The sequence below is a fragment of the Brachyistius frenatus genome, unplaced genomic scaffold (genome assembly GCF_029030835.1).
Source record: "Brachyistius frenatus isolate BFR_SWC_R1_liver_20210118 unplaced genomic scaffold, ASM2903083v1 Contig_77, whole genome shotgun sequence".
Lineage (NCBI taxonomy): Eukaryota > Metazoa > Chordata > Actinopteri > Embiotocidae > Brachyistius > Brachyistius frenatus.
In genome coordinates this window covers 1,533,507-1,558,464 of record NW_027210676.1, presented here as the reverse complement: position 1 = coordinate 1,558,464, position 24,958 = coordinate 1,533,507, and the positions used below count along the sequence as shown (strand labels likewise).

Genomic DNA, 24,958 nt, shown 5'->3' with positions numbered 1-24,958 from the left:
AGTTAGAACCTATGACCCCAACGATAGCTCTGAAATATCAGGAGCTTAACTGGGATGTATATTGATGAACCAGATTGTATTGGTAAATGCTCCACATCAGCTCTGTTAAAAAGTCACAAATCACCTTTACCACTTACGACCAACTAATCTGAAGCACTCACATTCATCATGATGACCTCGTCTGAATGGGAAGACCGAAATGAAGCCATTTGCTGCTAAAGGAATAAATACACCACACCGTTGCACAAACAGCACCAGCAACAGGCAGGACTGCATTCATGATTGTTCAGTTTCTAATGGAGGCATTGTTATCTTCCACCGCAAACAACCTTTGAGTTGACATTAGAACAGGTTTGCCCTGTTCTTATCTTGTGTTTGATTTTCACTTTGTAAGACAATGGGGTCTGTACACTGGTGTAATTCAACAAACCACTTTTGAAAGTCAAATGGTCAAACTGTGGAGATTAATGCTAAATTATGTCCTGAGCCCACACTCTCTGAAGGGACGAGAGTGGCACGTTTTAAAATCAGCAGCATTAAAAAAAATTCTAATAAGCATTTTTAATATTAGCGAAGCTCAAACTGAAGCATACCTGTGTTGTAAGGCTGTTTAAACAATGCGACCTCAGCTCACACCTGAGCTGCTTTTCTGTGAATGTGGGAATGTGAAAACACCTCTTCAGCTTAACCATTGTTAAAATCTAAAATCTCAATATTACAAAATATCTGTTTCATAAGAGAAAAATGTCAGTTACTAAATGTTTTATTCAATGAATATGGTTACAGATCCTGAAGGCTTACTCAAACTAGTCTCTGCTGAATGCATGAACCATTATTATTTTGTGCTGCCATCTGGTGGACTTGGATCAGAACAAATAGCTATTTCAAACAGGAGTACAGCAATTCACCAGAACTTCCATTACAGAAACAAGTCCTGAAATTAAAACAGAACAAACTAAACAACATGAAGTTTGTCTTTGTTTTTCATATAAAGGGAGACCCTGTAGGTTTGCATGCTCTAAGAAATGCTACGTGTCTGAATTATACCGAAAGTAGTTTTTCACTGCAAATTCCCCCTTTCATAGCAATCGCAGGGACTACTTGTAATAAATAACAATTTTGGTCAATTTTTTTTCAAAAGGTCGGATGAATAGAGATGAAGAAAAATCCTAAATTGTGTGCGTTCAAAAAAAAAAAAAAAAAGACAGGCATAGATTATGTGTTTGCGTAACGCATATAGATCTTCTCCACGATTATCACCGTCTCTCATCACCGTCTTGTCTGGTCAAGATATTCCCTGGAATCTGCTGCCTTTGGGAAATTTTGTCTGCCTGCTATGGCCCACGGGTCACAGAGAAATGCTGCCTTCAGATGCCGTGGGAAGTTTGTAATATACCAGTCGACCCCAAATGTGCAATGAAAGATATAGTTGACTGATCTGCGCCTACAGCTTCAACTGTGCTAAACAATAAAAATGATAAAGAATTGCATTCTGTTTTTTTTTGGTTTTTTTTTTTGTTTTGGGGGGGGGGGGGCTTTATAGGCCTAGATGACCGAGCACTATTTTGTATATTTTGTTGTTAAACATGGGATGTAAATGCACCTGTGGGATGTTTACTCATCTAGATTTTGCTGCATTTAAAATTTTTTAAAAAAAACAACAATCGAGGCTAATATCGAGGGACATCAAATAACGTATTGCAAAGCCATTGGCTGGCTGTCTATGTCTTGCATCTCAAAAATAACTGCTCTGACATGCGAAAGAGTCTTACGTATGTCTCACTCGATCAAAGGTACTGCTGCTTAAGAGCAGACAAGAGACACCTGCTAAATAACAACAGCAATAAATAGGCCTAGATAACAAACACAAACCAAGTAGGACCTAAAACAAGTAAGCTCCACAGTTTGAAGAATATAAGCCCCTTTGAAAACATCTATTTAAAACACAATTCACAATTCATGGCACCTCGCATTAGGTTAGGTTAGGTTAGGTTAGGTTAGGTTAGGTTAGGTTAGGTTAGGTTAGGTTAGGTTAGGTTAGGTTAGGTTAGGTAGTATACGAGTTCCTAAATATTTCTACAGGACTGCATAACTACAGCCTCCTGTATGTCTAACACGTAACAATAACACTGTTGACTGTGTTTCTTGGTTGTTATACCGTATACTGTATATACTGTGCATTTTATATTTAATATTTTTTACTGCTATTTTTCTGCTATTTTATTGCATTTCTATTATTCTATTATTATTATCTTATTGCGTCTGTATGCTGCTGTAGCGGAAAAAAAAATTCCCCTCCGGGATTAATAAAGTAACTACCTAACCTAACCTAACCTAACCTAACCTAACCTAACCTAACCTAACTTGAAAGACAGCTTGGTCTTAGGATGTGATAATATTGTAGTCATTATTGTTTGAAAGAGTTATCAATCATTAGCCACTTTTCACAGTCTTCTAAACGCTGCCAACTTCCAGCAGGTCTGCAGTAACTAGGAATTACGAGAGTTCCTTGAATGCAGCACAAGCCCACATAACGCTCCTCTTCAGCACCAGGAACAGAGGGCCAGCCTGCAGAGCTCTTCCGTAGGCGGATAATCCCCATCTCTATACGCAGTCCTAATACTGCCAGGAAGGAATTGTTCAAACTCACCTCAAGGGAAACATATTTGGGAGGCAAATGCAATTTACGACCAAGAAGTCCACCTGAGAGAGAAGCTTGGACCGGTAAAGAAATGGATATTTGTGTGTCACGTGGTCTTTATTGTGTAAATAGCCAAATCTGACACTGCTAAGCCGATTCTGTATAATGTGACAGCTGCTGGAGAAACTATAGACGATTCCTGCTTTTATTTTTACTTTATTTTTTCAGCACCATGGTGACATACAATCTGGCTTTAACTTTTATTGCTGCGGCTCTTTGGCGGGTCAGTGGCGAACCACCAACACCTTCACCAGCGACGCAGTTAAATTCAACATCATCATCGATCATCAGACAAGATGAACTGATAAATAATGCCACAGATGCCGCCGTGGGATCCCGGATTTCATCTCTCATGACGCATCTCCCAACTCTGAAAAACATTGTTATTTTCATCTGCGTGTTGACAGCTGTTCTCATCACATGCCTGGTCATCAAAGTGGTCAGGTAGGCAGGTCAATGTTGTTTCTCTGAGACGATTACGAAACTATAAGGCTAATAAAAAATAATTTAAAAAATACAGCTTCCCAACGGTGCAGTCACATTATTAGGATGTAAAAATGTCGCTGTTTGAAATCTCAGTAGTGCTCTGGTAAATTAATCGATGAGGAGCATGTGGTTGTTTAAGGCTCCATGTGACGGTGGAAGCCAAGAGGAAAGGTCTGGGCCTATTAATTATGTCCCTCCAGGGACTTGACTAAGCAGTTGTGAAATATATATATATTTTTACCCTTCTAAATATTATCATAATAGCATTTGTCACATAAAATGTATTTTAGGTTTATTGTCAACTTTCGTCTTAAAGCTGCAACTATTTACTACTATCATTTTCAGTTAGTCTATTGAGGAATTTTCTGAATAATTAACCATTTTGTCCATAACATGTCAGTAATGGGAAAGGGTCACCACAAGTTCCCAAAGCCTAATTTGCTGTCCTGAAATAGGACAGCAAATTATTTAAACTATTTAAGAATAGTTTTTTTTAAACAGAACAAAGAGCAACACATTTAAGGAGCAGAAATCAATGTATGTTCTTTGTGGTTGTTGATAAATGAGAGATCAATTACCACAATTTTCAACCAAGCAAATGATCATTTCAGTACAATTTTCTACAGTCTGAGCATTGAAACAATTTCAAAACAAATCTTTATTTCCCAATTGAATTTTATCCATCTGGCAAAACTAAAGTAAGATTACACGTGAAGTTGATGGCTGCTCAGTCATTGCGGACATTTAGATTTTATGTCTTGCTCTTCTCATGTTTTGGTGTTTTCTCTCCCACAGATCTGGGAGACGAATCAGAAAAACACGAAAATATGATATTATAACTACACCTGCAGAGCGTGTTGAGATGGCCCCTCTTAATGAGGAGAATGACGATGAGGACGACTCAACCCTCTTCGATGTCAAATACAGGTTTGTTCTTTTTAAATTACTTTAACAGTGAGAAGTTTTATATTATTCCAAGAACAAAGAAAACATATATTTTTTTCTCTTTCTAAATAATGCAAGCCCGATCCCATCGACAATGTACTGTACACATCAGAGAAGATAGGCTGGTGATTCTATACTTACCACTGTAATATGTGATAAGAGCAGTAGAAAGTACTTTGTAATCCAAATTAAGGCCCCTTATTTCTACAGAAATACAGTACATCTGTAGCCTACATGTGCCTATAGAAATATTCTAGCATTTCTTTGTACGGGTTTGACTCTGTCCAACATAGTCAAATTAAAAGAACAATTTTTCAAAAAGTTTTAGTCTTTTTTATTTTAAAATGGTCTTGTTTTGCATATAGTACTTAATTGAAGTATTACTTTGCTTTCAATGTCTCTACTAACCTTTTTACTATCATAGTTATAAAATGTTTAAACCTTGATTTGCCTATGTAAAGCGACTTGTAACTCTCTTTTGACTATGAAACTTTGCAGGTTGGCACCAGAGTTTTAGTGAAGATAAATTACCTGGTTACTCAATCAGCTGTTGTTCTTCCTGCTTTTAATGGATGTTTACTCCACTTGAAGTACATGTAGTCTTAGCACTGAGACGTTATACAAAGCAGAATAGGACTATTAAATTATGCATGTAAAACATGTATTTGAACAGTTTGTTCTTCAAGAAACACCCTATTTTATAGAAACTCGGCTTCCAATCCAATGTTGACATTAAGTTTCACCCTTCCGTGCTTTGCATTGTTCTTTAACACACAACCACTTCCTCAAAGGAAGATATGACATCCTGTTTACCTGACATTCTTGACTTTCAAGTCAGGCAGGGGTATGTGGGCAAACATATTTCTGCCTCAACATGTGGGTAGTAACAGAGGATCAAACTTTCTAAAGTAACTCTGAGTTTCTATTTTTATTGCAGGTGAATTCCAGCATGGACACCAGTATTTGAAAACTCCTGTTCTGTCCAAGACAACTCAAGTGATTTCCTGTTATTTTGTGCCGCCAAGTTTTTCCATAACAGCAACCTATGCTTCTCGTGCATGGCTTTTATCTGTCTTTACATGTAGGCGCAGTATGGATATCATTGTTTGCTGCGTCTCTGATGCCCCTATCATGTGACCAAAATAACCTGCCCAATTATTTCTAACATTAGACCCGAGGAGCCTTCGCAGTGTGACTCCTGCTCAAAAGACATGAAACAATCAGACTAACAGTGGTTTGGAGTTCAGTCATCTCTGGAACAATTCATTATATGGTCATTTCTTTTCCAAATATACTTTTTACACTTGAGCTACAGTATGTTGGGCCGAGGAGTCTGCTTTACAGCTTGGATATAATGCAGGGTTACTCACACTTTGTGATTTGAGTAAATATATAATCTTTAAATGAATACTTGGTGGCTAGCAGGCCATCACTTGATGCATAAAATGTTCATAAGCAACAAATATTGTGCAAAGAACACGTTCTTCAACTGTAACACTAAAATTCAGGACTTGATATTTTTTAACTAAGCCAAATATTATCTCTATCTACTAACCACTTTATTGTGCATATATACTGTTAAAAACCTTCAGTCTGGAGTGAGCATATATTTTTTTACCGTGTGTTGTTTCAGACATTCCTATTTTGCTGCTATCTCAGCTGAAGTTTTAAGTTTTCAAATTTGACTAAAAGCTCCATGATTACTGTCAGGATATATTTGTAAGATATTTATGGAACATACAAAAGTTGCTATGAATGTAAAATGCTGTAATCTGTTTTTAATCAAGTGTGTTGAATCATGTGACTCTTTGATTTGATCAAGTAACCACTGGGCAGTATCATCAGCAGATTTACAGACTATATCATTCAGCTAGAGTGATTAACATGTACAACATGCACCCAGTTTGTTATTTTCAAAGTCAAAACAAAGTTATGTCACCATATAATGTTCACTTACTAAATTAAAATGATCCTAAAATTTTATATCTCAAATGAAGAGCTTGGCATAAGTTAAATTCTCCCACAATAATATCCATTCATGGCTGTTTCGTCTCATTAAATGGCTCCCAGTGTGTTAAATGCCCCATCTTAGATGCAGTGGGAGCCTGCTGAAACACATCCAGTACAAGCTGCCTGCTAAGTATCTCAGATTGTATTTTTTGTTGAGTAAATGCAAGACTGACTGACTGATTTTGACATTTGAGTTTTAATAAGTCCTAAAATTGTTAGAAAACACTATTAAAACAAAAAAAAGAACCACTTGTCATATTTGTTATATCTTTAATTCAGGTAATAAATACACAATAATATACAAAAAAGTCTGGTTCAAAATAAATAAAAGGAATCACAGAGAAGTTTACAAAACTTTCTTGTCCCCATCGGCACAGTAAACCTAACTACAGTATTTGAAGAACAAGGCAGAATAGACACAGATTAGGTTTCTGCAGCAAATGCGAGTGTGTGGGTGGGTGATGTAGGTGACCTTCTACTTTAATCCAAACTATTATTTGATAGTGCACCATGATCTACAGGTGCAGCTGTTTCCAAATTACCACCATCCCATGTTTACTAAGAAACCTGTGAGCAATCTTGTACAATCTACTCAGCGTTTTCTGTCCAGGAGAAAGAACATTGCGCATTTTTTCTTTGTTCAAGTTGTTGACATTTGCAGAGGACTGGATACGTTTATTGTCACTGTTTCATAAACAGAATTTTGCAGACGTGTGAATGTCTGACAAAATCATATGTGAATCCAACCTTTCAACATATTTTTGATATGATGTTCTTCAGTATATCTTTAGCAGACTGTTGAATAGCTCATGTGTTTGCCATTAGACTATATGACCACTGCTCATTTCAGTATTGTGTGATATTTCATTTTGTTCTTTCACTATATGAGCAGAAACCTGCACATCCATTTTTATCCCTGCGCTAAGTTTTGTCACCCTTGGTGATGTCTCATATTTTATCTTGTTTGTGAAACTATGGAAAAGACATGCTCATTTTGAGATGCTATTTGTGGACTTTTATTAGAACTGAATCATCTGCCACAGAAAGTTACTCTTGTAAAATTAGATCAAAGTGGTAGTTGTGAAGGCCCAAACTAATTTCCTTAATCCCACATTTAAACAAAACAGTTAAATGTTCAAACTGTTTTGGAAGTTTACGGAAAATAAGTCCCCACTTGGTTTCTGACAGATGTCCTGTGTACCCACTTCTGTTTCCTCAGTTTCCATCTCTTTGAAACACTACTGAAATAAAACTGCTTCCTTTTAAGTGTTAACTCGTTTTAAGGGAGAGGCTTAAAATGTGTTTATTTTTCCATTTGGATCCAGTGTGTATTTTTTTTGCCACAGAAGAGTACATTCACATTGTCATAACTGCACAAGAGTGTCCATGAGTCATACTGAATATTTTGAAAACAAAAATTGAAAAATGCTCTAGTTGCATCCATTAAGACAAGACAAAACAAACATGCAAAGGCTAATATTTGTTTGCTGGAATCTGGACATTAAACAGATGTTAACATACAGTATATATGAGAAAAAGCCAGAACTATACAATACAATCCCCACAGCTTCACAACAGATACTAGATGTCAGAAAGCTTTCTCAACTGTGGTAAATTCCAGATTCTGGGTTAATTAACTTAACAGTGTTGGTCACAGAATGCTTCTATTTTTGCCAAAACCCAGACAAGCTTTCACAAATAAACCTTTCATTGCTTTAGACTGCTGACGTCACTTGTGCAACTTTCATGTCTATTCTTAACTTAATTGGCGTCGTAATAAGGCCAACGTGCAAGTCAACAGATGCATCCTGTCAAAACAACACTTTTATGGACAAATCACATGTCTGGGAGCACATGAGAGGCTACTTGTTTAGATGCAGAGCAAATGCTTCTGTTAATTTTCGTTGAGGCGTTTTGTTGCAGAAAAATACCCAAAGTGTTTTTGCAAAAAGCCCAACATCAAGAGAACTAAAAGAAAAAAAAATAGTTACCGAGGTGAAGCTCGGAGGTACAAAAACATAATCCAAACTAGCATGAGGATATTTTGCTATGAAAAGAATCGGTCCAGTATTGGCCTTGAAATGGGTATGGAAGAAACCTGCAGGCCAACAATTATATATTTTTTTTGCACATTCTGTTTGTATTAATTTACAACTGGGTTTCAGAGACAACAACAATCATGTAACTATTTTTCTGTCTTTCCCATCTTATAAAGAATAATTATCAAGAATAACTTAGATAAACCCTGAATATTTTTTACTTCAGGGCATGTGAACGATCCACTTCTAAATGGTGAAATATTTTGATTATAGGCACCAAATCGCAGCAGCTTCTACTAAATCCACAAATATCTGTATCAACATACTATATTAGTTTAATACTAACCCAAACACGCTTTACAAGTGTAATTCATACATCATTTCAAGTGAATAAAGGCATACAAGTTTCCAGTTCTTCCTCCTCTCAGTGGTATTGCACTGACACATTTGTGACTTGAATTTAAAGCACATTACAGGGCTCATTTATTACAGCATTTGTAAGACAGTTGCTAATACATTCATTAAAGAAAAGAAAAGCTCTTCCAACCACCACAGTACAACTACTGTCTGACCCAACTACTGACATTTCCAGTACAGAAACAGGGCTGGTGGTTTTTGAGGGAAGTTTACAAAGTCTAAGTAAACATTCATATGTGAACAGCTGGTACACTCCTCCTTTATGCTCACAGCGGTTGAATACAATTCAACATGCTTCCATTTGGTTCTCCAGGCAACCTAACTTTATTTGTTCTGGTTCACTGCTTGTTATGAATTTTTGCCTGTTCTGACACGGATTAAGGTACTTTATAAGAAGCTACAAAAGCACAAAAACATTCTCTATCAGAGGAAAGGTTGTTATCACAAGTGAAACATCATATCAACTCTGTTAGAAGATCCTCCTCAAAAGCCTTCATTTTAAAAACAGCTTTTTTCTTTGATCATCACTCTCCCTGATTATTAAGTGCTTCCATCTTGTGGCTCAACCAGTGACTTACAATTTAATAGCAGCTCAGCTCTCCGTATTGTTGACGTGCAGCATAACTCACTCTAAATGTAGCCCTATTATATCATAAAATGGGAATATTATTTGTTGTTCTAATACTAATTTTGAAAAAAAAAAAAAAAATGGTCTCATTATTGTTACCCTCTGGGGTCTCAACCAGTTTCCGTTTTACAGCTGCTTCGGATCTCTAACTATATAAACTTTTTATAAACTCAGTACTGTAAGATACATTACAAGTAACTAATGTTTTTTCAGTACAGTCTATTTAGATAGGTATGCTACTGTAGTGTCACATGATATTATAAATAGTACAAAATTTAAAATAGAATTACATTATTTTTTAAATTTTATTTATTTCTTCAACACACACAAAAAATGATGGCCTGGTGTTTGGTTTCTTCAAACTTGTAGCCTCAGGTAAGAAATACAAGTTATTCACAAATGGGGAGACGCCAGAGGGTTAACAGTTGCCATAGAAATCTCATTAAAGGTAAAACGTACCAGTGTGATAAGTCACTATAGGAGCTTGAAATAGAAAATGTTCATTCCAAATCACTGAAAATAAGTTTATTCAAGTCTCATAAAAGTAGTCGTAACTACAAATCTGTTTGTACTGAGTGTGCTCAGTCAAGAATGGGGTTTCCATGGAGATCTGCCATCTAGCTATTTGCTCTGGAGATCTTTCTGTGGTCTCTTCACACCACAGATCCCAGTGTGCAGCCGCAGAGCCCCCTGTCTGTGCAATGTGCTTAAGGTCCTGAACTCCAGAGGCATGGTGTGAGGACTCGAGCTGGAGGTGTACTCATATTTTAGCGCATCATAGTAGTGGTATTTAACTGGTTTGCCTTGTGGGTCGAGTGGAAAGGGCCAGAAGCCGTAAAGATGGATCTCCTCACAGAAGCGAGTGGCCATCGTGTACATGAGGAGGCCGGTGGTCGGACGCTTGATGTGGACGTGGTTGGTCAGCCAATACCTGTTGAAAAAGACATGGAGTCTGCCATGAGCTACATTCAATAACACAATAGCGATCACTCAGACAGCAACAAAAGGAAGGAGGTCAAGGTCTCCGCAGCTCTTTTTCTAGTTAGTCAGTATTCACCGAGAAGCAGCTCTTATCTCCTTCAGAAAGACCTCTTCACCGCTGGGTTTTGGTATTAAGCCAGATATACAGTACGATTAAGAATGCAGGGGGGGAGCAGAAGTCACAAGTAAAAACCTGAATATGTTTGTGTGTCGTGTCATTTTTGCTACTTTATGATGAATCAACAGATTGATACTAAAATTATCTTTACTTGCAGCCTTAGTCTTAACCCAGTCAAACAATATTCTTCACACATTTGAAATTTATAACAAACTGACTCGAGAACCTTGAATCAACTGCCATTTGCTTGATATCGGTACCATCTGTACAGGAAACAAATAATGTCCATCTGTATAGTTTCAAGACAAACACATTCCTGAAATGAAGGACATTTGCACAGTGAAACAAAAGATTTTTTTTTTTTCACTGCTGTGGCAGAGCCTGTGCTGTGTGTTCACTTGGAAAAAAAAAAAACTCCTGAAGGCTGAATTTGACAAAAAGATTTTTTAAATTGCTTGTTCAGTTGGATGTGTTTGTTGGTGAGTGTTCTTTTACTGCATCAGCCATTTTAAACAAAACCGCACACAGTGAAGCTGCTCTGCAACACTGCTGTCTTCTACTTTAGACGACCTAAGGGCTACTATGAAAGTGACATCCCCCAAACTCCCCCCCGCCCTTCAGGGACAGACGGTCAGTCGTTCACTTGCCGTAACTTCATTTTCCTTTCCAGCCACCACGACCCCATTTTTCCATTCTCTAAGTTATCACTGCCTCCCCTCCAACACCCTCTGTGGTCGGCGTGGAAGGTTTTGTAGAGACGCAGAGGTTGTGCTATTTAAAGCGGTGTATGTGCCATGAAGGGCAAACAGTGGGCAAGTTTACAATCGAGCTAATCACTGCAGACCATAATAAGCATCCCAACAACCATAAATGGGGTCTAATTAATGGCAAATCATCTGAGGTTGGCAGGAATATTAGCATATCCTTTTGTACTCTGCTGCACACTATGGAGATTTAACGTTAAGTTTTACTGAGAAAAAGTCAGGGGGAGTCTCTCCGATACAAGACCCACGTTTCATCTCCAATAAATATTTCTTAAAAGACTTATCTCAAGAGTCTGTTAATGACAGAAAGCACAGCCAGTTCGACCCCTGTGCAATACCGAGAGTTACTTGGAGCATACAAAATGGCATTATTTGGTCACGGACCAGCAGTGGCTGTTAGGCTTTTAACGAGGCGGGAAAGATTCAGAGCAGCAGAGTCTAGTTCTGATGAGAGAGGCAGGGACAGCAAAAAAAAAAAAAAAAAAAGATTGCAGAGACAGATTTTATGAAAGCCTGAAGGCAGTCAAGGATGTATTTGACAGATATGCAGAAAGCATTCTTAAAAAAAAAAAAAAATCCTTGACCAATGCACACTAAACAACTGCTGTTGTACCACAGCTTAACATCTCTTCCTATTATCTGTACTGTCCCAGAGCTCCTGCAGACACATCTTCACAACAGAGCTAAAAAAATATATATATAAAGAACATTTTGCACATAATTTAAGCACAAGTCAAACATATCTCTTCACAAACTCAAATTTTACTTAAACAAAATGTAAATTAGGGTCAACATCAGTGCACCAGGGCTGAGAATAAATACCTGATCAGAACTCAACTACATCTCAGTTAAAGGACGAGCTCAACACATTTTCACATGTATTCGTTTTCCTGCTGAGAATTAGATGAAAGCGTCGACATCGTGAACAACATGAGCTCCGTCCGCCCAACACTTCTGTACAGCATCTCTGCTGGTTGCCAGGCAATCTCACGGTGACGACAGGACTCCCTGCACCCTGCTGTTTCTCGCCAAGATAAAGTCAAAGCATGCGAGTGCTGCGACTCTATATGGAAATGCTGGGCTGTGCATCGGTCCGCCGCGGACTTCGACCCCTCACGTTTCCTTTAATTCCACCATTGGGTTGATATTTTTGGTTTAATTTGGACTGACTGCCATAAAATTCACACAGGACAAATTTTCATTAACCACTTATGTTGTTTATGATGACCTGCAAAACTTCAAACATCCCCAGCAGCCTCAGCTGTACTTTTATGTGTCGCACTAATTAGTAAACATCCTAGCATGCTTAACTAAACTGGTGTACAACTGCTAACATCAGCATTTTAGTATTGTCCTCGTAAGCATTACCTTTAAGTTCAAGCACTGAGCCTAAAAAAAAAAAAAAAAAAAAAAAAAAAAAAAAAAAAAAAAAAAAAAAAAAAAAAAAAAAAAAAAAAAAAGCAACAGCTGCTGCTAACACGTTATTATATTTCTGCTCGTGGTCATAATAAGCAAACAAGACACAACATATTAATAAGTTAGCTTTAGAGGTGTTGGTAAGCCTGTTTCGGGAGCTTTGGACTGAAACCAGACTAGCCGTTTTCCTTTGCTACAGGTCTTCACACTAAGATTCTCCTGCTTCTGTTTAACACACATGAGCACAGAATCAATTTTCTCATCCAACTCTCAGCAACAGAGCAAATGAAAGCATTTCCTAAAATGTTTTTCAGAAACAGAGACATTAACAATTGATCCGCGCAAACAAAAACATAGAATCGACTCACTTCGGCGTGAAACGCACACTTTACACAAATTTCCAAATTTGGGAATTCGACTCGAGCTGCACTCTGAGCAGAGAGACCATGTAGTTTTCTCCCACCGACCGCCCCTGGTGATCAGCTGTGATGCTCGGTTTAAAAATAGCCACCCGGGCTGCAGATTAGAGTTTGCCAGCCCCTTGATTATGCTGCTCACAGGTGCCGTTATGAGAGGCGGCACACCAGGAGCAGCAGCTGCTGTCTGAGTTGCATCTTACCCTCTGACGGCGTGGAGAAGGCGCAGTGATGGAAAGGCGGTGCGAACGTCCACGGTGTGCAGCAGGATGAGACGGAGGGCCCACTCCACACGCTCCTCCCCCCCCTTGGCCATGAAGGCTGGGATCCACAGCACGCTGCCGCTGAGGCTCCGAAGACGCTGCAGGAAGCGCTCCTTCCACTCTTCGCTGACCAGGTCCTGGAAGGCCCGCTGGACCACCGACGGGTTCATGGTCACCAAGTTGGTCCGCCTCCCCACATCCCGAGAGTACTCCTCCACCGGTGCCAGGTTACACCTTAAAGCCAACAGCACTTTATTTTACCGACACAAATGACGACAATAGTTTGTGTTTTATGGAAATAACTCTTTCTTCTGATATGAACCTCCCTTCCATACACACCTAAAAGCAGATTAACAGCTGGTTATGTAAATGAAGTGTAAAACTGATGAGCATTTATAAAGGCTCACTGAAGGGGGATTGGTCCATCATCTAGTTAAACCATGTTTGTCTTTAATCTTAACAGCCGGTCACTGATAAAACTATGACATCACATATTGAAAGAGCGCGCCGATTTTGTTCTTACATTTTTGTTTTCATAAATACACCCAGAAGAAGACTGAGGCTGTGATGTCTGTGTGTAATGGACTGCTGTTCATGATTTTATTAGAAAACAAAGCTGTTGTATGATTCCAACATAAACCTTCCGCTATATTCTATTGTTAAATCTATGACATGATGGTTTACAAATGTAAGACAAACCCAAATAAAAAAAAAAGGGAAATATTAATGTAGATGCTTTCAAACAGGACACGAGGGGTCACCGAATATAGTTCATACGACTGCGCTTCAATCAAAGCCAAGATTAGACTCCGACAATGATGCCAGTCATACTGCAGCAAAACGTTAAATGAACGTCCTTAAAGTGAGCCGGAACGGTGAAATGCACCAAGTCCAGTTTATTGTGGTACTTGTGAGCTACATGAGTCCAATAACTTCTCAAACATCTTAACTCATTTTTGTTGCCTCGTGTGGTACTGATGAGTGAAACTTTGGGAGCAGGTTGATGGATCACTGAAGCTGCTGTGGCGGCTCACAGTGGCCAGACACCTTACCAACACACTTTTATTTAGTATTTTTTTCCCCCCTATAATTTATCACCCATTTGTGTGTCCCCTGAGGCTAGGCAAACTGTTCTGTCCCGCTGGAGACTGAAACGGAGCAGATAAAACATTTTTTTTTTAAAAAAAGGGAAATTCAGAAGGGAAAGCAGGATGGCATTTTATGAACTGATGTTACCCTCTGTCTTTAAGTAAATGCCAAGAAAGCACAAAGTTGGTAATTATCTTCACGGTGAAGTGTCTCTATTCTGCAGAGCGAGGCAGGGGAAAAGACATCAGGAGTGCTTGTTATTAAAAGCACTATTTTATTGATGACTCAGTTTGTTCAGTGTAAGAAGTAAAAAGGAAACTGAATACTTCCATTGAACTGAACATTTTTAAATCCTAAAAATGCATAGTTTCAAGTGTGGCTAGTAAAATAAAAAAAAATAAAAAAAAGTATACTGTCCTGTACTCAAGTATCATTTCAAGGTATTCGTTATTTACATGAGTTTCAAATTTTCCTGCAACATCATATTTCAGAGGAAAATTTTATACGTTTAACTTCGCTGCACTCATTTGAAAACTTTAGTTGCCAGCTAGTTTACAAATCAAGATTAATAAAGCAAGAAAAACTAATTATAATAAATTTCATTATTTATTCATCTTTCAATTCAAGAGTTACCCAGCAGTATATAAAGTGATTAAAATCAGTACCACCTCTACCATCAATATTTTAAATAATATTTTGATGTTAATACTTTTGTAAAATTTCAGACTTTTACTTTGAACACAGTATTTTACACCGTCGTGTTAATATTTTTACTCGTGCTGAATCTAAATACTTAGTTCCCAAAGTATACAGAGCTTTTACTTGCATGGTTTCCACTGGACGGCAACGTTGTGTTACATGTGAATGGTGGCTGCCCATTTACCAGCTAGGGTACCCACTTAAAGAACAGCTGGTACACAGGGACCAATGTAACCCTGAGCTGAAATGATCTATACCTACTCACCAAAACACTGTCAGCCTACTTTGCGGAAACCAAGTGAAGGGCAGGGATCTATATTTAGCTCGGATATTATCTCCCTATCTGATATGCGAGCGTCGAGGCGAATTCCTCAGCTTCTTAAAAATGACACATTTCCTGTTCTCTACCTTCAGCTACCCATTACTGCCGAGCATTATAATGCATCTGGAGCTGAGAAATCATGACCTCTCCTCATCAGCATACCACCGCAGCACTTGGAAAAGACCAGACATCGATTTCAGAATAAAAAGAGACCTACTGGAATTTGAGGCCCATTCAGCTATCGATCAATCAGCTCAATGAGGTGCTACTGCACGCAAGTGCTTCCTTCTTTATTTATACAACAACATTAAAGTCATTGATTTATGACACGTGTTTTTCACGACAGATACCTGTGAAAAAAGTGCAGACTTTGATAGATTGTGCCGAACTCCGCACAGAATTTGGACCACAGCGCTGTTTTAAAAATTGCATCTGACATTATAATAAAACCCCACACAGATTGTATATAACCCACACATTGACTCCTCTGCTTGCACCAAAGCACAAACAGCTAGCTGATGGCTTCACAAACAGCGCTGTCTGCTAAATGAGACCAGGACCCAGGAGATTGCCATTGCCGGTGTTCCTCTGAAAAGCACAATGTATTACTGCTGTTTGCGAAAGCTCTCCAAAATGTCAATTTCATGTATAATCATTCATTTAAATGCTCTCACCCTGGCAGTTGGTTTTCAACCTTAAGTCATAAAAAAAAAAAAAAAAAAAAAAAAAAGCTTTGACAGCTTTGCCAAAAGGTGCAATTAATATACATCTAGTTGTGCGGGCACCAACTCTGGACCTGAATTAAACTGAAAAAGTCATCATCCTTCCAATGTGAATTAAACTCCCAGCAAAGTAAGATAAACCTGAAACTAATGTGCCAATCCATTTCAATTACAGTCCATGTTAGTTGGTATGTTATGATCTATTTCACGTGGAAAATTTCATCTACTGAAATCACTTATGCCATTTCAGTGGAAAAAAAAAAAGAAAAGAAAAAAAAAAGTACCTGATTACAAAGTCGTGAGAGTCAATCTCCGGTCCGCAGCTGCTGTTCAGCAGGATCCCGGAGTTGCCCACAATAGCGCAGCGCCTGTGATGTTGGCTCTTCATGGGGGATACAGTTGGCAAAAGACGGTAGAGGTTTTCCGAGATGTTTGTGGTGCTGTGGCGATCAAAAACATAGTGGATGATATCTCCTGGTTTCAGCGTGCCCTTCAGTATCGAGATATCTCTCTCCGGGTCGAGAAATCTCAGAATGTTCTTCCTGTGAAAAGAGGAAACATGCACAAGCTGAAGGCCTCTGCTTAATGGACTATAAAGCCCGGGTGAGCTAATTGTTGAGAGTGTTTAAAATACCTGATGAGGTTGGAGAGGGTCTTATTGAAGGTCCAGGTGTTTAACGAGTGTTCGGCAGTGTTATTGTAGCTGGGAAGATGACGATCTATACGAGCGCTCGATCTTGTCAGAGCGGTCGGATCCACACGTGCTGCAGCCTTTCTAAATGACAATAAAAAGTCACATTATTGACACATGACGCTGCTCTGTCAAATTCTGCTCAATAGGAAACAAGAGCTTTGTTATGTGGCCCATGTGCTGTGCGAATGTCTCCTCCTTTATTTCTAAATCAAAAGGTTTTCATGAAGCCTTTTCTTTCCATTTATTCCAAACGGGTCTGAGAATAGAGAGGGTCGTACTCCATGTTGTGCGGATCATAAAACCCTGAGAGACATTTGTGAGTTGGGGCCATAACACAACACAAGGCACACATTTTAGTTACAAATCTTATGCACTTTTAATTAAGTGCAATTGAGAATGCGGGACTTGCGACAGAGTAAACGGTAGAGGTGTTGTAACTTCAATATCTGAACTGTTCCTTCACCATACACAAAAGTGACCTCCTTGACTCGAATGAGGCTTAAGAATAATTTAAATGCAATGAAGTGATATTATTTAAAATACAGCAAGTTGTAAAAAGTCGAACGCTTTACTCTTACAGCAGATGTTAGTGTTATCACATGGATACCGCCACAGTGATGTATATTTATAGCAGCTGCCGCGGAGAGCGACTCGCTGCCATCAAGGCTACAAAGGATTCAATGACCAATGAAACTGAAAATTATACAGGAGACAATTTAGCTCCCCATTGGAGGTCTACAGCTAATGTGCGCGCGTGTGCGTGTGCGTAGATAAGGTTTCAGACCTGTGTGGTTTTGGGATGAGCCGGTGCAAGTTCATCTTCTTTGAATGTCCAATATTTCTGGGGTAAAAAAAAAAAAACAGTTGAAATTCTATTATGAATCACTCACTTTTAGGCTGGGCTCATACATTTAATGCACTTCCTGTATTCAGTACTGTACATCTTTCTTTGAAGATAGAAGGAAGGCGAGAAGCACAACATTGAGGTATTTTTAGAGAAATCCACTGTGGGCCCATTTGCTGTGAGGAGACATGTGGCCTTAATGGAGCCACATTATACTGAAAGGAGGTTTTCTTTTCACTGGGAAGTGAGCAATCTCTGCACAAGGGTGTTGCATATATCAAGCTAAGATGCAGTTACAGTAAATGTACTGAATTTGCATGCAGATTTTTCAGCCTCAAGCAATGTGGCAATCATGACCTTGGTCACATCTGATACAATTGTGACGGAGCTGCCATGAAGGAGTCAAAAATTGAAAGAGGAGAGTGCTTTTCACTCGTTTTACAATCCCGGTGGCCTTTAAAATATATTATTATAATTGTATAAAACTGCATTTACGCACAAGTGGGATTGATTCCGGTTCTTCTCCCACTGCAAATCACAAACCAATGTGACCTCATTACAATTGTGAGCCACAGCCGGGTAATTGCATTCAAAACAAAATGATCTTGCTGAGAGGGAAATGTGAGAATCCAAAAAGCTTCACAGAGGAAACAACAAAGAAAGAAGTCTTTTTTTTTTTTTTTTTTTTTTATTTCAGGTAACACGGCATGTTTACAGCTGTGATAAGGAGAAGGAGAGGCAAGAGGATGTTGCACTGCTGAGGTCTGGTTAGATTTATATATGGGTTTTTTTTCATGTCAAATTAAGAATGGATTTTCTTGCAGTTCAAATGCAAGTGGGGTGTGTGTGTGTGTGTGTGTGTGTGTGTGTGTGTGTGTGAGAGAGAGACTTGAAAGATCCCTGCTGCACTGCTCAACATTTCAAAGTCTGAAAATGAAAAAATAGGACTGCCTCTTTTGTTTCCAATCTGTTGCCCCCCCCCCCCCTCCCCCCACTGTCTGTCCTTTGCTCTCTCTCTTTCTCTCTGACACACACACACACACACCTCTCTCATAGTGTAAATGTATCCCATCCCGCATGCAGGCTGCTGCAAGACAAATAGCCTAATCCTTGGAGACCCAGGCAGGCTGCTGTCGGAACAGCTGCTACTGCTGCACCCAAGTGTTACAAATGTAGAAACAAGCCGCACACACGCTCCACATTCAACTCCAAACTTCCATTCAATTCAAAAGAAACTCATTTGCTGCACTCATTTAGTCTTGCTCTCACCACTTCGTAGATTCAATCTTCTGACAGAGGCTGAAAGAAATAACCTGCTGCTGGACGACAAAACAATGGGCTGCACTTGACACATTCATTCACACTATCGCGCTCTCTCGCGCACGCACGCACACACACACACACACACACACACGGGTAAATCACGGTGGGGTACTTACGCAGTTTCTTCTTCCACTTCTGCAATATCGTCAATTATCAAAAGCACAACCAGCAGCGTTACAAAGCCGAACAGCAGCGTGCGGAATACAAGCGGCATGGCTGAGGGGGGCGGGATGGAGGGGGGAGGAGGAGGAGGAGGAGGAGGCGGCTGCAGCCGGGAGCCCCTGCTCTCAGCAAGCACCGTGTTATATTAACCTTCTTCTGTTTTCTCCATTTAGAAATCGAAAACGCGCTCAGTCATGTCTCCCTTTGTTCTTATCATCGTAGCCGGACACTCCCAGGCAAGCTGCGGTCCCGCTCTGGCCCCTCTGATGTTGGACGCGCGTGTGTGTGTGCGTGTGTGCGTGTGTGTGTTTCTGTTCGCCGACGCTGCTGCTGCTGCTGCTGCTTGCCGTCTCCACTGTTACATCTATTCCCCAGTCAAACTTTGAAAGCGTGCACCTACGGAGCCTGCCATGGGGAGCAGCAAGATGTAGACCACATGCGGTCTTAAAGGCGCAGGTACCGGTCTTCACCCCCCCCACCCACCTTTCCACCTCCCCTCCAGCCGGTTTGGTATCACACTCCAGGTGTTGTCGGCTCACCGAGACGCGTGAGACCGCAGTGTGGAGCCAGCTACACAGGTGGAGGAGGCAAGTTGGCCAAATTAAAATCCGAGAGCACACAGGAAGCACCTGAGTGCTGTTCTCAAATGGAGGGTGTGGGGTTTGTGTGTGTGTGTGTGTGGTCTGATAGCATTTCAAAATAAAGGTCAAAGCTTCAATAAAGCTTAATGAAGCCATTGAAGAGCCTCTAATCAGATCACACACTCACTTAATGGGGACATCTTTTTATAGCTTTTTTTCCCCCAACAGAGCTGTTTCTCGTTTTGATCTGATTTTTTTTTCTTCTCTTTTCTCCAGTGCATTTTTTCCCCCCCAGAACAAGTGTCATTTTTGTTCCACCACATTTATTTGATAGTGAGGATACACAATACTGTTTATTTTTTCTGATATCCAATACGCAGATATTTACCACCTGTTTTGGACTGTTAGCTGATGACCAATGCAAAATCCTAACTTCTTGTTGTGGAATTAACGTATTATTATGTCCAATAGGCCTATTTGAACCGGGTAGGTACTCACTAGGGCACAATATTGCCACTTTTACATTGTTTTTCTCTTTCTTTTTTCTTTTCTTTGGCGTAACATGTTTTTTTTTTTCTTGTGCACCAACACTTCTCACAAACTGCTGGTACTCTTTTCTGCCCTGACCATATCAGGTTATCTGGGTGATTCATAGCAACCATAAATAAACTGCATTACCCAGGAGGCATTATCGAAGTAGCATCACATTAGCCTCACAATAGTGTTGGCCTGGTTCCGTTAAGACACCTGTGGATACAATTCGGCTTAACCACAGAAGATACTGATGTCCAAAAATCACCATTTTGTTGGCTGGAATTCTGTGACTTCTTGTATTTGTTGTAAGAAAAAGCCCTCATTTCAAATGAGATGCCTTTTAAGGCTTCAAGCATGGTTCAGCGATACAACATGCTTGATGTTTTGACTGAGTCTTGTCACTCTTATAAATTAAATAGTTGTGCCCTCGATTAGATATGCAGAGTAAAATGCTGCTTGGGTATTAATGCAAATTAATGTGTTAGCAATTTCTTGATAGAGTATCATTTGTAATGATAAATCAGTCACAGGGGGCATTTTTCAGCACTTAATGCAGAACATAAACTATTTTGCTGATTATATTTTTGCACTTTTAGTCAGGAAGGCTCCAAAGAATGTACTTTTACCTGTGCCAAAGTATTTTTCCATAATTCTTTTTTGTACTTTTACTTACACAAAGTAGAATATGGAGGCATGTAGCTTCAAACCACAGGAGATTGGTTTGATGGCCACTTTAGCCTTTTTGGAGCCATTACTGGAGAAGAAGGCCTGTTATCTTCAATCACAGGGAGAAAGTCTGAGATGAAAGTAATCCGACTGTCTTCTCACTTCTGGCATGAGGAATTTCCACAATGTGATAAATGTTAGACTATGCTATTATTTCATACAATGTCTTTGAACTTTACATTTCTCACTTCTTTTGCTTTGCTCAGGGAATTTCAGCGTTTTTGATGAGAGTGCTGATCCAGGAAAAAGAAATGCATCGGACCATATATTATATATATATTGTTATATTACTGCAACAACCACCAGCTATGCAATTTTTCTTTGAATATATATTTTCAAGGCTTATGTTTATCGTCAAAAAGCTAACTGAGCATATTTGATCTTTCTTGCAGTTTCTTGAGCAGAAAAGTTGGAGTTACAGCAAAGATTCACTTTCAGCAACAATTTACATTATAGTTTACCAATCACTGCTCAATTAGCTAAGCCCTGAATGAATTCAGATGAATTATTTATGTTACAAATGTTTGTTCAATGGCTATTTAATCGCATCAGCCACATTAACTTCACTAGAAGTAATTATGGCATGTGAGAACATTTCAGCCACATTTGGTTGTTGTCAGCAATTTTGTCATCATTAAAATTCAATTACTGAAATTTGTTTTTAAAGTATGTCATAAGTGACTGCAGGTTACATCATACATTTCTTCCTCATTAGCATCGTCATCATCATCATCCCTGGTCCTGCCCAGAGATGCTCAGTCTCATATTCATCGGAAAAACACAATTGGCAGCTGATGAGTTAGTCGGTGTTTAATAAAAGCAGGATTAAGCAAATCTAAAGTGATAGCGCTGTCTGTTTTCAAATTTCACGTGTGCATTATCTACCGAATTGTATTGGAGAAAGGTCTAATTAACATACAGTGAAAAGTGCAGCTGGAGCTTTGAAAGCAAATAACGACAAGACACATGATGCTATTTACCCAGCTAATAATATCCAATACTCTCTAGCAATACTTTACTGTTAAAACTCTATCTTCTGTGTTTTATAAATGTGATCTGACACTTTTACATTTTTTTCTTGAAGCCAACGTGTATCTTACATTTGCATTCGTCTTTTGCAGTTTGTAGAAAACAGGTGTCCCAAGCATGAAGATCTAAATGTCGGCAGCGTGAACTCCGTCACCCCAGCAGATTTATAGTCTCTGAAACATACAGTAAATCAACGGCACGAGAAAGACGGCAGTCAAAACACCCCTGTGAGGATTTACTGCTTTATTCTCTGTGCTCGAGTTGTTGTGGAACAGTTTATCTCACTAAAGCACCCATTAGGGTAATTGACACCTCTTGATGAAAAGAGAAACATATTCCCTGCAGCAGCTTCTGTTTCAACTGGTGGATATTTTGTGTTTTGACTTTTAACAAGAACACTTTTCCCGGAGACTCGTCATTACATTTTGTGTGTCGTGACGAGCATTAGGAGCGAGGTGTGCATCAGAGAGGATTGTTAACAGTTGGCAACAGTCCTGTTGAAGAGTTTCATTGAGCTATTATTAAACTTTACAACCACACGCGCACAAAGACAGAAACAGAAACACTACACTCTCTTTTTTTTTTTTTTAAAGCATGTTGTAAATGCTTGGAAATGATAGCAATTATGTCATGTTTTGAAAAGTGGCTACTTTTAGCACGTGCCGGCCAAACATTACAATTTTGAACCAAGTTTATTTATTTAATGTGATTGTCTATAAAGGGCGGCACAGTGGTGCAGTGGTCAGCATTGTCGCCTCACAGTGAAAAGGTTCGGGGTTCGAATCCGGGCCTGGGCCCCCCTGTGTGGCGCTTGCGTGCTCTCCCTGTGCCTGCGTGGGTTCTCTCCAGATACTCCAGCTTCCTCCCACCGTCCAAAAACATGCACCTCAGGTTAATTGGTGGCTCTAAAAATTGCCCTTAGGTGTGAATGAGAGCGTGAATGGTCTTTGTTTCCGTCTGTCTCTACATGTTGGCCCTGTGATGGACTGGCGACCTGTCCAGGGTGAACCCTGCCTTCACCCAGTGTGCGCTGGGATAGGCTCCAGCCCCCCCGTGACCCTGTTCAGGATAAAGCAGGTATAGATAATGGATGGATGGATTGTCTATAAAAGGAATTGTCCTGGTTTGTCTGTCTCTTATTCCTTTTGCTCCCCGTGTCACACCCTCCACCTCTCCCGAAGGCCCCGCCCACCTCACCTGCTCCCTGTTCCAATCAGCCCCAGCTGCAGTCCACCTCAGCACTCCTTGTTGCTGGGTTATCAAAGTCCTCTGGTCTCTTGCCTCTTGTCTTGTTGATGGGGACAAAGTTTTGGATTTTCTAGAGGGCTGTTTTTAGTCAATCATTTTGTCTGCTGTTGGGACTCTGGTTTTCCTCCTCAGAAATAAAAATAACCAATCTGCTTTTAAACTGCTGAACCATCCACACCTCTGTTAAATTTTTTCTATTAAAATTTTGCCTGTGTTTTTTTTTTTAATCATTTCTCTTTTGCATCCCTTTTACATCTTGTCTCAACATTCCCCTTTTCTTTCTAAAGCGAAGCACCTTGAATTGTCTTGCGGTTGAAAGGTTCTGTACTAAAATAAATCTGTTTTGCCTTTTTGCCTCTAAAGGGAATCATATCATAATCAATTTATTACATTAACAATAACCATCCAACTACCCTTGCAGGTTAATAAATGTTCTGTATCTTCTTAAAATATAACATACTAACCTTTCTTATTAACTTTGCACCAACATGCATATTTATTTTTCTTGATTTATTCAAATGTGTTCAGAAACGGCGTATCTAGTAATATATTTCACAGGTTCTCAGATTCTCTATTTGAAAGTACAAAGGAGCCACTCCTTTTGGCATACTGTGAATGCCAAAATCTAAAACTAGAAGTTTCAAATCTTTGAGTTCATGTGGTCCATTAATTTCACAGGTCTACACAAAACAGATTACAGAGTGAGCACTTACTACGATATTGAATTGAGAATGTGTGACGAGCCGTGAATAAAAACTGGCAGCTGAGAACTTTGAGCTTTTATCTTAATGATGCTTCAATACTTTAAGGAGAATATTTAAAAAGACTATTTCGAAGAAAATAATATAATTCTACACAATTTATACTGCTCGTCAAGGTCTTATCTTGAGGAGCACACATTCCATTTTTTTCACCACACAGTAATTTGAAATTTGATGATATCTTGTTTTGCTCCTTTTGGATCTAAATCGTTTCACTGTGTGGATGCAGAAACCAGAACAGTTCACAAGTTTAATAACAATATACTGATACTGACTTTTATGTACATCTCTAATGTAACAAAGACATAGCATTAAGGCCATTAAAATGATCAATTATTTTTTAACTTTTCGTCCTATCCTGTATCAGGCTTCAGTTTTATAAAATAAAAACTTTTGAAGAATTTGTCCAATAAAGTCAATTCTGACTGAACACGAAGTTGTAGCCATGACAACAGATACTTCAAATATTGATGTTTCTCCAAAAAGCTGCAAATTCTAAACCGTGGATGTTTCACACACATCTGCGACCTGACAGCACAGAAGATTTTTACAGTCACCACAGTTTTGAGGTGGACACCCAAGATCAGTGTCACCAATTCAGTGTCTGACCAAAAGTGAAATACGGTCACAATTTATCCCTCTGGTTCATTTCTGGCCAGAAAAGTGTTTTTCGCAGAACATTATGTTGTCAGAGTCAAGCTGACCTTTGAGCTTCTGGATAAAAAATGTCATCACGTAATGATTTTATCCTATTAGACAGTTTTTGAACTCATGCCATAATTAACAGAAGAATTGTTGACTTGTGGCACAGTTGTTTTGTGAGGTCGTGGTGACCTTTGATCTAATCAGTCCATCCTTGAGTCCAAGTTGATGTTCGTTCCAAATTTGAAGAAATTCCCTCAATGCATTCCATGCTCACCGTAACGGGACGGCCAGACAACCCGAAAACACATCTCTGGTTACGGCTCTCGGGAGCTCAGAGGCAGAAGCTCTCTAAAATGAAGTTTAACAAAAGCAAAATCTCTCTCAAAATGTTTAGG

General features: G+C 39.3%; 2 protein-coding genes across 2 annotated transcripts; one reads left to right on the top strand and one right to left on the bottom strand.

Annotated features, from left to right (window-relative positions):
- The first annotated feature begins 2,537 nt into the window (after positions 1-2,537).
- Positions 2,538-7,456, top strand: fam174b (family with sequence similarity 174 member B). The gene is made up of 4 exons (XM_069708715.1): positions 2,538-2,724; positions 2,870-3,145; positions 3,983-4,114; positions 5,070-7,456. Exons 2-4 carry the CDS (start codon positions 2,874-2,876, stop codon positions 5,071-5,073), a joined length of 408 nt encoding a protein of 135 aa, XP_069564816.1. The 5' UTR covers positions 2,538-2,724; positions 2,870-2,873; the 3' UTR covers positions 5,074-7,456.
- st8sia2 (ST8 alpha-N-acetyl-neuraminide alpha-2,8-sialyltransferase 2) lies at positions 6,331-19,370 on the bottom strand. The gene is made up of 6 exons (XM_069708714.1): positions 18,994-19,370; positions 17,495-17,551; positions 16,651-16,791; positions 16,301-16,558; positions 13,125-13,418; positions 6,331-10,157 (listed from the first exon to the last, which is right to left on the bottom strand). Exons 1-6 carry the CDS (start codon positions 19,089-19,091, stop codon positions 9,848-9,850), a joined length of 1,158 nt encoding a protein of 385 aa, XP_069564815.1. The 5' UTR covers positions 19,092-19,370; the 3' UTR covers positions 6,331-9,847.
- Positions 19,371-24,958: the final 5,588 nt, after the last annotated feature.

What these genes read in the sequence shown, in the direction of transcription:
- fam174b (XM_069708715.1), top strand. Translation starts at nt 2,874, where the DNA reads ATGGTGACATACAATCTGGCTTTAACTTTTATTGCTGCGGCTCTTTGG. An exon ending in CTGGTCATCAAAGTGGTCAG is followed by an intron (nt 3,146 to 3,982) that starts GTAGGCAGGTCA and finishes TCTCTCCCACAG; the next exon opens with ATCTGGGAGACGAATCAGAA.
- st8sia2 (XM_069708714.1), bottom strand. Translation starts at nt 19,091, where the DNA reads ATGCCGCTTGTATTCCGCACGCTGCTGTTCGGCTTTGTAACGCTGCTG. An exon ending in CTCATCCCAAAACCACACAG is followed by an intron (nt 16,792 to 17,494) that starts GTCTGAAACCTT and finishes ATTGTCATTTAG; the next exon opens with AAAGGCTGCAGCACGTGTGG. An exon ending in CTTCTCCACGCCGTCAGAGG is followed by an intron (nt 10,158 to 13,124) that starts GTAAGATGCAAC and finishes CTTTTTCAACAG; the next exon opens with GTATTGGCTGACCAACCACG.